Source organism: Calonectris borealis, chromosome 27, assembly GCF_964195595.1.
Source record: "Calonectris borealis chromosome 27, bCalBor7.hap1.2, whole genome shotgun sequence".
Taxonomy (NCBI): Eukaryota; Metazoa; Chordata; class Aves; order Procellariiformes; family Procellariidae; genus Calonectris; species Calonectris borealis.
Window position 1 is genome coordinate 5,474,555 of NC_134338.1, and position 11,383 is coordinate 5,485,937.

Here is an 11,383-nt window from a genome sequence, read left to right on the forward strand (position 1 = left end):
TTGGGAATATTTATACATGCTGAATAAGGCTCAACTTTAATCTACCCTGAGCCTTAACCTTTACAGTTGTGTTTTCATCGACAAGCAGGGGTAGCGCAGGGCAGCTTGTGCTTGAGGGAAACAGCAGAACGGGTGACACAAAGGTGCTGACCACAGAAATGGGTGCAGAGATGATGAGGTGAGGCCGAGTTCGGCACCATCGGGGGTGATTTGCCAGGACTCAGGACAAAGTGTCCCCCCCCTGAGGCTGTCAGTGGGCTCTGGGGCTTTACTTTCACAGGACGGAGCTCAGGGCTGTGATTTGGTGGGGCTTTTTGTGGTTATCGGGGATAATCCCGACGCCCTGGCTGTCTCCATCCCGTGCTGCGGCTCTGCGGAGCCCTCCACCCTCGCTTCCCCGGAGGGACGCAGGGCGCGATGCAACGTTTGTCGGCTGAGATGCTTTCGGGGAACGTCATTCTTAGCAGACGGAGACCCACGGTTGCCGGGGTGGCCCCATGCTCCCCCCAAGGGCAGGCACGTTTCCAAAAATCTCCGCCACTTCCTCATCCTGCTGGCTTGTGAGAAGATCCTGTTTTTGGCTCACACCACGGCAGAAAAAGGGTGTTACAGGGAGCCCGAAAACAGAGCAGGAGAATAACCGTTTTCCCCTTTGGCTGTATTTGCTCGTCGTGAGAAGAGGGAGATGCCCTGCATCCCTTCCCACCCCTCCTGGGCTACACAGACGCCGCTCCAGATGCTGTCCGGCTTTTTGGGGACTGTCCCGCTTCGCTTCGTAGCCTCTGGCACAGCGGACTTCGCACTGCCACGATGGTGAGTAGCGGTCTTGAGGATGCTGAGCTTTGCCAGCACCCCAAACCCTTTCTTCCCTTTTCCCTGGGGTTTTGTGGGGGGGGGGGGAAAAAAAGGGGGCAAGATTTTTACTTTGCCAGCAATTTGGGTTTAGCCCAGGCAAAGTTTCCCATAGGGAAGGTCGTGGGTGCGGGATGACCTTGAACCCCAAGGCTGAGCTAGCCCCTGGCGTAGGGGGTTTGTCGATGGGGTGCCACTAAACCCGGTACCTTCTCCCCGAGCTGACGGCGATGGGAAAACAGCCGGGATGAACTTAGGCTCCGCTCTAGCATCCGCGGCACCCAGGGCCACAAGCGTGTCTGGTAAAAATGAGGGTCTGCTGTCGACCTGCAGTGTTTTTAAGTAGCTCAGCTCCCTTTTCTAGGCTTGAAGTCACAGCTGCTCTGCTGCAATAACAAGAACAAGGCTGAGGCACCCTCAGGAATGTGGCATCTCCAGTGCCCTCGCTCCCAGGTGCGGAGGCAGCTCTTCGTGGGAAGACTCGAGCTCCGTGGCCACGTCCTCGCTCACAAACTGGGGTTAATGGGGTGTGTTTTGGCAGCGAAGCTCTTGGGGTACAGGCGGGGCGGTCTGCAGCGCATGTAATGCCTTGCCGATGTCCGGGCTGCAGGATCCAGGAGTGGTTGGGTCAACGCTGCTGCTCTTCTCAACGAGTGTAATGCTAAAAGCACCATGGAGTGACCCGTGCTGCCTGGGGCTAATTCTCCTTTTCCAATTTCTATCCCAAAGCTTTTCCTTTCCATGGATACAACAGAAGCGGTCCTTAAAAGCTGACTTACTGCTCCTGCTCCACCTGAAGCCGTAACCTTCTCTGGGGGACGAGCAAGTGCCACCGTCCCTCTGCCCTTTCCGCGGCTCGTGGCGAGGCGCCCAGGACGGCGATGAGCGGACGCGCTTGTGAGGAGCAGCCGGCACGAGAAAAAGCGAGTCCTGTAGCTCCGGCGAAGCCTTTAGGCCATTTGCAACTGCTCGACAGGAGCTCCTGGAGGCAAAAAGCACCTGGAGATGTTGCTGGGCTGGTTCACACAGGGATTGTGTGGCTGCTCCACAAAACGGCTGCGATTCCCCCAAAACTGATGCAGAAAAGCATCCCACGGGATCGGGGCAGCCCCAGAGGTAGGTCTCAGCCCATCCCCGTGGCATCACGAAACGCCTTTGGGGCTCTGTGCTTTAGGGTGAGGATCCCCCCAAAATTCTGCCCTGATCCTCGAAATCTCCTTCGAAACCTCCCCCGAAATCAAGGACACCCCAAACACTGCCAGGTTGGGACCATCCAGCCAGTTTTATTTCAGGCGCTGTCTCTGCAACCAGCTCAGCCGCTGCGGCTGTTCCGAGGTGCGGAGCAGCAGCGAGCGGAGCGGCCGGAGCGCTTTCCGGGCAGAGACCCAACGCAGCAGCCGCTTGTCGCAGTCCCAAACCCCTGAAAAAAACCTCTGGAGCCCCCGATGGAGGCAACGTAATTAAAAACCAAAATTGCATCGCGTGGTGTGAGCCAGGGAGTCGCCGAGCATCCCGGGCGCGGCAGGGTGGGGAATAACCATCGCCCGGCTCAGCCTCCTCGCCGCATGCGAAACCGCGCCTGGACACGGCGTCTCTAGCAAAATAGAAACCTCTGCAACTCATTTTGCTCCCCTTTTTTTATGTGTGTATGTATATATATATAATATATATATATATATAACCTTGTGATATTGGTAGTTAAGTCACCGGTGTAACGATGTCGGATACAAACAGCTCTAAGATCAAGAGTAAAAATGACACGGTCCAGATTGTCTCCTGGTAGTCCCCTTGCCGCGGGCTCTGAAGCGGTGACCGGCTCTGGCACGCGCCTCGCTGCCCGGCTCAGCCGCCGCGGCATCCCGGCCGGCTTCCTTCTCCGCAGGGAACGAGGCCGATCCGGAGCGGGATGGAAGCGCTACAGCTTGGCGTGGCGGTGAAAGGCCGGCGCGTGCGGGGAGGTGTAGGTGGGTTGGCTGTGCCACGTCGCCGCCGGGTAAAGCCGGTGCCGCAGCGAGCTCTCGTAGGACGCCGGATAGTGCCCGGGGCCGGTCGCCAGCGGCCGGCACAGGTCGGAGGGCTGCGTGGAGGTGGCTACCAAAGGGCTAGGGAATGCGGGGACGACGAAGGGGTTGACGGAGAGGGACGGTGCCACCGGCACCCCCTGGGTTTTGAGGTGCTCCAGCGGGTTCCCGAAGCTTGCCGGGAAATGCAACATCGCTCCCTTGTAAACGTCCGGGGCTTGCGGCAGCGGCGCGGCGAAGCCAGGGCTGGCCACCACCGCCTTAGGTTTGGCCAGCCCTTGCTGGCCCCCGGGTGAGCCGGCGCTCGCGTCCCTGCCGTCGGCCTCCTTAACGAAGGGCGAGATGGCACGTAACTTCGCGCCGGGGCCGAAAGCCGCCTCCTCCTCCCGGCCGCGCTTGCCCCTCGGCGCAGCGGGGGCGAAGCCGGCCCCGGGGGGCACCCAGCAGGCTTTGACGGCGGCGCAGGCGCCCGCTCCCCGGCTCTCCCCCCTCCACGACTGCCCCGCTTTGCTCCGCAGGTCTTGGGGCTGCTCCGGCTCCTCGGATCGCGATGGGAAGGTGGAAGGTGGTTCCAAAAAATCCTTCAAGCTGGAGAAATACCCCCAGAGGGGATGGCAGCTGACGGGCTTCAGCACCTCGTTGCGGTAGGCGTGGAAGCAGCCGGTGAAGACGGCGGGTGCCGGACCCCCCTCCTCGCCCCGCGGGCAGGGCTGGCTGTCTCTCCCACCGGGGGATGCGCTGGGGATGGGTCCCACCTCGCTCCCCACGCTCGGAGCTGGATCCTGAGCTCCCGACGGCTCCGGGCTCCTTTGCTCATCGAGGTGGGGGCCGGTGGCCAGCCGGGGGGGCTCGGGGCTGGGGCCGGGGCCAGCGTCGCTCGCCGACCGCCGGCCCTCGGGGCAGTGGCGTTTGTGGCAGTGCAAGGACTCTGCCTTGCTCACCTGGGCCAGCAGCTTCTTCTTGGCCAGCGGAGACATGATGGGGTGGTTGCCTTTGGAGTAGAAGCTGGAGAAAAGGCGCTTATAGGTTTCGGTGTGGGGCCTGCAGGAGCCGGGACACCCCCCCGAGGGGCTCGGGGTCGGGACCGCCGCACTGGAGCATCCCTCCGCCGCCCGGCCCCGCTCCGGGGCGTCCCTCGCGTCCTCCGTGCCGGCTGCCACCTCCGGCTTCGCCTTGTCTGGAGGCATCTGCAAGCAAAGGGGATTTGGGGGGTGGGTGCCGGGCTCTGCCGCATCCCCGTGCCGGGGTCCCGGCTCCCCCCAACCCCCTCCCCATCTTTGGCTGCCCTCAAGCCCTCCGCTTTTCTCCCAACCAGCCGCACCCCTCCTTGCTCTTCCCCGGGGCACCCCGATGGGTTCCCACCGGCGAGGGACAAGACACGGGGGCTGGCGCGGCGTTCCGGGGCCGCTCCCAAACCGGAGCCGCATCAGCCGGGCTCGGGGGGGGTGGGGGGCCGCGCACCTGCTCCCGGCCCTTCTCCTTCTTGACCCTCTTGCTCTTCTCGCCCGTCTCGGCGCCCTTGGAGACCTTGTACTGCTTGCGGGGCTTGCTGGGGGGCAGAGGCTTGTCGTCCTCCCCCTTGAGATGCCGCACGTACGGGAGGACCAGCCTGCGGGGTGGGTGGGGAGGGGGGTTGGCAGTGAGAACCGGCACCGGGAGGGGAAACTGAGGCACGGAGCGGGACCCCCTGGCTCCTCCCCTACCTCTCGTAGTGCCGCCGGGTGCAGGTGGCCGCGCTGGTGCTGCCGGGGCTGCCCCCCAGCTCGTCGTAGACGTTCTTCCAGAGCCGGCGCCCCGTCACCTGCGGTGGGAGGGACGGGTTAGCCACCCCCCCCCGGCACCCAGGGGACACCCCGGCACCCAGGGGACACCCCGGCACCCAGGGGACACCCCGGCACCCAGGGGCCACGGCTTACCAGCTCGTAGGCTCCCAGCTTCTCCACGGCTTTGTAGATCTTCCAGAGATTAACTGGAAATAAAGAGGAGATGCCGGGAGTCAGGGGGGACGCGGCGATGGCCGCGGCCGCCGGCAACTCCTCCCGGCCCCGGCGGGGGACGCACTCTGCTTGAAGCCGAGGTGGGGGATCCTCTCGATGGGCGTGTGTCGGTCCTTCATGAACTTGTAGAGGCTGACGAGGAAGGCTTCCTCCTCCTCTTTCTCACCGCCGGTTGATGCTTCTTCCACCGGTTTCTCCCGCTCGGAGCCATCCGCCGGGACCGGAGCCTCCTGCGGGATACGGGGGTGAGAAAAAGCCTAAGGGGAAACTGAGGCACCACCCCCGGGCATGCTTTGCAAGCCGAAGGAATTTAACGAGCTCTCGGTTCGTTAGCCGGCAGCCTGGGCCGCCGGCCAAGTTGGTCAAAGCGCTGGAACCGTGCGAGAACACGAGGAACGGCTTCCAGGAAAACAGACGGGCAGAAATTCATCCTCCACCCCCCTGCTCCGCCGCCGCCTTTCTCAGCTAAAAATGTTTCTCGTTTGTTTGTTCTACATTTTCCGGAGTTATAAAACTTGTTGCTATTTTTGGGCAAAGCAGCTGCTCGGCTCCCAAGTACTTTATATATTTTTTTTTTTTTTTTAAAAAAAAAAAAAAAAAACTTCTTCTTCTTTCTATTCTTTTAACCGCTCGTGACAGACGCGGTATTTTAACGGTTGAACTATTTCGAGGCTTTTTTTTTTTTAAATAAAAAGCCGCTGGAGGGAGGAAGGGGGGGGGGGGCCGCGTCCTAAAAACCTCAAATCTCACCATCGGGCTAAAAAAATAATGAGAAAAATTAGAATGGGGGGGGCTGAGTGTAACAGGACCCCCCCCAAAATGCCCTGTTTTGGGTACGTTTCCCCCCCCCACTGCTGGGAAATTCACCCTCCTCTTCCTCATCCTCGCTTCCACAGGCACCAAAAGCGACGCTCGCCCTCCGAGCCTCAAAATATTTGGAGGGGGGGGTCCCCCCTAAAAAAAATGCCGGGGTGCGGCACTCACCGCCGGTTTGGGGGGCTCTTGGGGGTCTTGGCGTTGCGCTTGGTTGTCCTCCATGGGGGGAGAAGAGTCGTCGTCTTTCATTTGAGGAGGGGTCCTGCAAGGAAAAATAAGGGGGAGGGGGTGAGACACCCCAAATTGTTGCTTCCCCCCTCAAAATTAAGGGGAAATTGGGATGATTTGGGCCACGGCGTCGCCCGCCAGGCACCGAAATCGGCCGTTCGGCCGATTTCGGTGCCTGGCGGGCGACGCCGTGGCCTGTGGGTGCTCCCTGGGTGCCCCCCCCCGCAAAATTGAGGAGTCAGTCCCCCCTTGACACCCCAAATCCCCCCCACACACTTTTTTGGGGGGAAAACCCTTGAAAAATGGGGGGGAGGAGGGGGAAAAAAAAAAAAAAGGGGTGCCAACCTGGGGAAACTGAGGCAGGGGGTGGGGGGGACCCCCACTCCCTTCCGTGCCCCCCCCCCCAAAACTTCCACGCGAGACCCCCTCCGGGGTGTCCCCCCCCTCCCACCCCACGCCGGTCCCGCTCACCCACCGCCGCCGCGCCATGTGACTGCCCGCCGCGCCCGCGGGGCGGTGCCGCCACGCCCCCCTCTCCGCCTATTGGGTGGCGCGGACACGCCCCCTCCGCCTATTGGACAGCCAGGCTGCTCGTCCTCCCCGCCCGCAGCGAAGGGCATGCTGGGAGTTGTAGTCCAGCGGGCGCGCTGTGCGTAGTCGTGCACGCGTGTGCACACGCGTGTGCAAGGGCGCGTGGGTGGGGGCGCGCGCACGCGTGTGCACGCGTGGCTGCAGGTGCTTGGGGCGTGCGCGTGCACGTCGCGGGCGTGCAGTGGCGCGCACACGTGTGCAGGCGTGTTCATGTGTGCACACGCGTGTACATGTATGTTCACGCAGCTCTGCGCGTGTGTTTGTGGGTGCATGTATTTCGGGGAAGGTGGGGGTGTGGGGGGGCGCAGGGGGGCACACGTGTGGGTAAACGCGTGTGCCAGGGTGGGCACGCGTGCTCAGGCGTGTTCGTGGGGTCATACAAGTGCCAACACGCGTGTGCATGTGTGTACAGGTGAGCACACGCGAGTTCAGGCATATGCATGTGGGGGCGGGTGAGTACGTACACGCGGGCGCCCTCACGTGCGGGTGGGCACACGCGTGTGCGCGCGTGCACAGGGCTACAGGTGAGCACACGCGTGTGGGTACGCGCCTCTGCATGGGGGCGCGTGCGTGGGGGTGCCGGTGGGCACACGCATGTGCCTCTGCGTGTGCGTGCATGCAGGTACATGTGAAGAACACGCGTGTCCGTGCGTGTCCGGACCCCCGCGTCCCCCGGCCGTGATTTCACCGGCTCAGATTTGGTTCCCGGCACCGTGAGCGCGGCGAAGCCGCTGACGTGATTTCCTCCCTTTCTGGTATCGCTACGAAAACGCAGGAAACCGGGGCGGGGGGGGGGGGGAGCTTTTTGGGGTGAAAAGCGGCCGATTTGGGACTAAACAACTCGAGCCGGCGTGAACAAGCTGCGTCGGGCGAGCTTCGTGCCGGTAATTTGGGCGGCTGAAAGTGACGGCTGGGCTGTAATTACGCGTTTAACGCGCTAATAATTAACGGCGCTTTCGCGGCGGGGGCGGCACTTTCCCGGCGCTGTCGAGAAACCGCAGCATCGCTCCGCGAAAGCTGGGCCGGTGCGGGCTGAGACCGGCCAAACTCATCCCACCCACCGCTCCCACCACCTGCAGCCCCCTCGGGGGCTCATCCTCCTTACCGAAATCACCCGGTTAACTCAAATTTTGGGTTTTTTTTTTTTTTTTTTTTTTTTTTAGGCCCAAATTCCCGGTGAACGGTATCTCCGGTGTTACCGGCCGGCTCCGAGCGTGGCGGAGGTTGGAGCGAAGGGCCGAGCGTCACGGCCAGGAATAGCGCGGGAGCGGTGCCAGGCCGTGACGGCGGGTGAGTAATGGGTTGAAGTCATCGCTTCCCCGGCCCGCGCCGCCGCCGGGAGTGAAAATAACCCCCTTACATCACCCAACGCCGGGCGAAGGGACCCAGCGGGTGCCGGGGGGGATGGGAGAAGGGGTTTGGGGTAGGTGGGGATGGTCACGGGTGAGGGTGTCCCCGTGGGGTGGGTGTCCGTCCCCCCCCCTTCCTTTCTCCGTGGTTTTGGGATTGCCACCCGCCGGATTGTTTCCCGGCCTTGCCGCCGTGGCATGCGGCGAGTTCAGCCGGTCTCAGCTCGGCGGGATGGGGCGAGGCGGGGGTGACACGTGGCTCGTGACGGGTGACAGGACCCCCCCGCCCCCCCCCCACACCCCCGGGACCCCCCGGTACTCACCGGCTCAGGAGGCGACGGCCGGGCGGCTCATCGGCGCGGCCGGAGGAAGAGCTCTGTGGTTTACTGGTGTTACGGTACTGGGGATGACGGGCTGGGGGATGAGTCATCCCCCACTCAGGGAAGTGGCGTGTGCGTGTGTGTGCGAGTGTGTGTTTGCGTGTGCGATTGACTCTTTCGTTACCGGAACGGTCGGGCTTTTTGGGGTTCTCACCCAGGAGCAGCCCAGCACCGCGCTGAATGACTGTGCCGGACTTTCCAGCACGGACACCCCCGGCGCTGGCGATGCGGCCGCGGTGCCACCCGGCTCCCGGGGGTTTGGGGACACGGCCGGGTCCTGGTGGCCGGGATGCTCGTGGGGTCGTGGTCCTGGTCCCCCTCCGAGGGTGGCTTTGCTGGGCATCGTCCTGCAAACAGGGACCGAGCCCCCGGTGTCCCCAGGGCTGGGCATCATCCTGCACATGGGGACCGAGCCCCCGGTGTGCCCAGGGCTGGGCATCATCCTGCAAACGGGGGCTGAGCCCCCGGTGTCCCCGGGGCTGGGCATCATCCTGCAAACGGGGGCTGAGCCCCCGGTGTCCCCGGGGCTGGGCATCATCCTGCACATGGGGACCGAGCCCCCGGTGACCCGGGGCTGGGCATCATCCTGCAAACGGGGACCGAGCCCCCGGTGTCCCCGGGGCTGGGCATCATCCTGCAAACGGGGACCGAGCCCCCGGTGTCCCCGGGGCTGGGCATCATCCTGCAAACGGGGACTGAGCCCCTAATGTCCCCGGGGCTGGGCATCATCCTGCACATGGGGACAGAGCCACCAGTGTCCCTGGGGCTGGGCATCATCCTGCAAACGGGGACTGAGCCCCTAATGTCCCCGGGGCTGGGCATCATCCTGCAAACGGGGACTGAGCCCCTAATGTCCCCGGGGCTGGGCATCATCCTGCAAACGGGGACCGAGCCCCCTGATGTCCCCAGGGCTGGGCATCATCCTGCAAACGGGGACCGAGCCCCCGGTGTCCCCGGGGCTGGGCATCATCCTGCAAACGGGGACTGAGCCCCCGGTGTCCCCGGGGCTGGGCATCATCCTGCAAACGGGGGCTGAGCCCCCGGTGTCCCCGGGGCTGGGCATCATCCTGCAGACGGGGACTGAGCCCCTGATGTCCCCGGGGCTGGGCATCATCCTGCACATGGGGACAGAGCCACCAGTGTCCCCGGGGCTGGGCATCATCCTGCACATGGGGACCGAGCCCCCGGTGTCCCCGGGGCTGGGCATCATCCTGCAAACGGGGACCGAGCCCCCAGCATCGCTCGGGCGCTGGGTACCACTTTCCAGGGACACTGTTCCTTGTCCCCAGTATGGGCATCCCAGTCTCATGGGACCACAGCCACCCATAGGTGGGGGACGGTTGGGGCTGGGCTGGGGGCTGCTGGCGAGCACCCATGGGTGCTCAACCCTGTAGCATCCCCTCAATAATCCCCCCCCGCTGCCGGCTTGTGAAAGAGCCCTGAAAAAATCCCCCGGTGACTCATTTTGGGCCAACAGCCGGAGAAAGCAGAAGCGGGGGGAGGTCAGGGGGGGCATCTGGCTCCTGTCCCCCCCCCCCCGGGGCTAGAAAAGGGGGTGAAGGAATCCGAAGGTGACATTAACCCTTTCGTTCCAGGAACACGCCCGCCTTCTACTTAATAATAACGTGATTTAATGAAAAAGGGTGAAAAAACAACAACAAAAAAACCCACTGGGGTTTCTATTCCCGGCTCCGGTTTCTATTCGAGCAGAACCGGGGGGGGTCTGAAGCCGGGGCGGGGGGACGGGGTTCCCTGCCTCAGTTTCCACTTGCATGACGGCGGCTGGTCCAGCTCACCTGGCTGGGAATATATGGAATTTCAGGCTCCCGGGGGGAACTGAGCATCCCTGGGGTGGGATCCAGCCCCTGAGGGGCTTCGCCCCAACAGAGCGCGAGGAAAAGCTTCTCCCTGGGGGGGAGGGGGGTATTTTTTAATCCCGTGGAATTGATGCTGGAGGAAAAGGGGAATTACTGAGATTGAAGGATGTCCCTGGGGTGGTAGCGGCCATCGGTGCACTGAAAGGTGTTGGGGCTCAGCCAGCGTGCAGAGCCCAGGGCCGGTGCTGCCTGAAGGGGAGAAGGAGAAGGAGAAGGAGAAGGAAAAGGAGAAGGAAAAGGAGAAGGAGAAGGAAAAGGAGAAGGAAAAGGAGAAGGAAAAGGAGAGAGGAAGAAGGAGAAGGAAAAGGAGAAGGAAAAGGAGAAGGAAAAGGAGAAGGAAAAGGAGAAGGAAAAGGAGAAGGAAAAGGAGAAGGAAAAGGAGAAGGAAAAGGAGAAGGAAAAGGAGAAGGAAAAGGAGAAGGAAAAGGAGAAGGAAAAGGAGAAGGAAAAGGAGAAGGAAAAGGAGAAGGAAAAGGAGAAGGAAAAGGAGAAGGAAAAGGAGAAGGAAAAGGAGAAGGAGAAAGAAGGAGAAGGAAAAGGAGAAGGAAAAGGAGAAGGAGAAGGAAAAAGGAGGAGAAGGAAAAGGAGAAGGAAAAGGAGAAAGAAGGAGAAGGAGAAGGAGAAGGAGAAAGAAGGAGAAGGAGAAAGAAGGAGAAGGAAAAGGAGAAGGAGAAGGAAAAGGAGAAAGAAGGAGAAGGAAAAGGAGAAGGAGAAGGAAGAGGAGAAGGAAAAGAGGAAGGAAAAGGAGGAGGAGGAGAAGGAAAAGGAGGAAAAGGAAAAGGAGAAGGAGGAGAAAGAAATGGAGAAGGAGGAGAAAGAAATGGAGAAGGGGAGAAAGAAATGGAGAAGGAAAAGGAGAAGAAGGAGGAGGAGGGAAAGGAGGAGGAAAAGGAGGAGGAAAAGGAGGAGGAAAAGGAGGAGGAAAAGGAGGAGAAGGGGAAGAAGGAGAAAGAAATGGAGAAGGAAAAGGAGAAGAAGGAGGAGGAAAAAAAGGAGAGCTGAAAAATGAAAGCCCGGCTGCAGGGGACAGTGCTGGATTGGCAGCACCCGCATCCCTTTGGGGCACAATGTGCGGCGAGAGGGTTCGTTATCTCACGGGGGCTCGGGGGGCTTCGGGGTTGGGGGAATCGCCAGCTCCCTTCTCCCGTGGGTTAATCCCATCGGGTGCTGGTGTAGAAATGCAGCTCTGTTCTGAAGCCTGACGCTATAAATTATGAATATAAAGCTGTAAAATAGCTCCCTGGATTTAATTACCCCATGATTAACCGATGT

General features: G+C 61.6%; 1 protein-coding gene across 1 annotated transcript; it reads right to left on the bottom strand.

Annotated features, from left to right (window-relative positions):
* Positions 1-2,762: 2,762 nt before the first annotated feature.
* ARID5A (AT-rich interaction domain 5A) lies at positions 2,763-6,412 on the bottom strand. Its single transcript, XM_075174786.1, has 7 exons — positions 6,390-6,412; positions 5,855-5,948; positions 4,935-5,100; positions 4,790-4,842; positions 4,577-4,674; positions 4,335-4,482; positions 2,763-4,060 (listed from the first exon to the last, which is right to left on the bottom strand). The coding sequence occupies exons 1-7, from the start codon at positions 6,401-6,403 to the stop codon at positions 2,768-2,770; spliced, it is 1,866 nt and encodes a 621-aa protein (XP_075030887.1). The 5' UTR covers positions 6,404-6,412; the 3' UTR covers positions 2,763-2,767.
* Between the last annotated feature and the right edge of the window lie 4,971 nt (positions 6,413-11,383).

What these genes read in the sequence shown, in the direction of transcription:
- ARID5A (XM_075174786.1), bottom strand. An exon ending in CCACCTCGGCTTCAAGCAGA is followed by an intron (nt 4,843 to 4,934) that starts GTGCGTCCCCCG and finishes CTTTATTTCCAG; the next exon opens with TTAATCTCTGGAAGATCTAC. An exon ending in ACCCGGCGGCACTACGAGAG is followed by an intron (nt 4,483 to 4,576) that starts GTAGGGGAGGAG and finishes CCCACCCCGCAG; the next exon opens with GCTGGTCCTCCCGTACGTGC.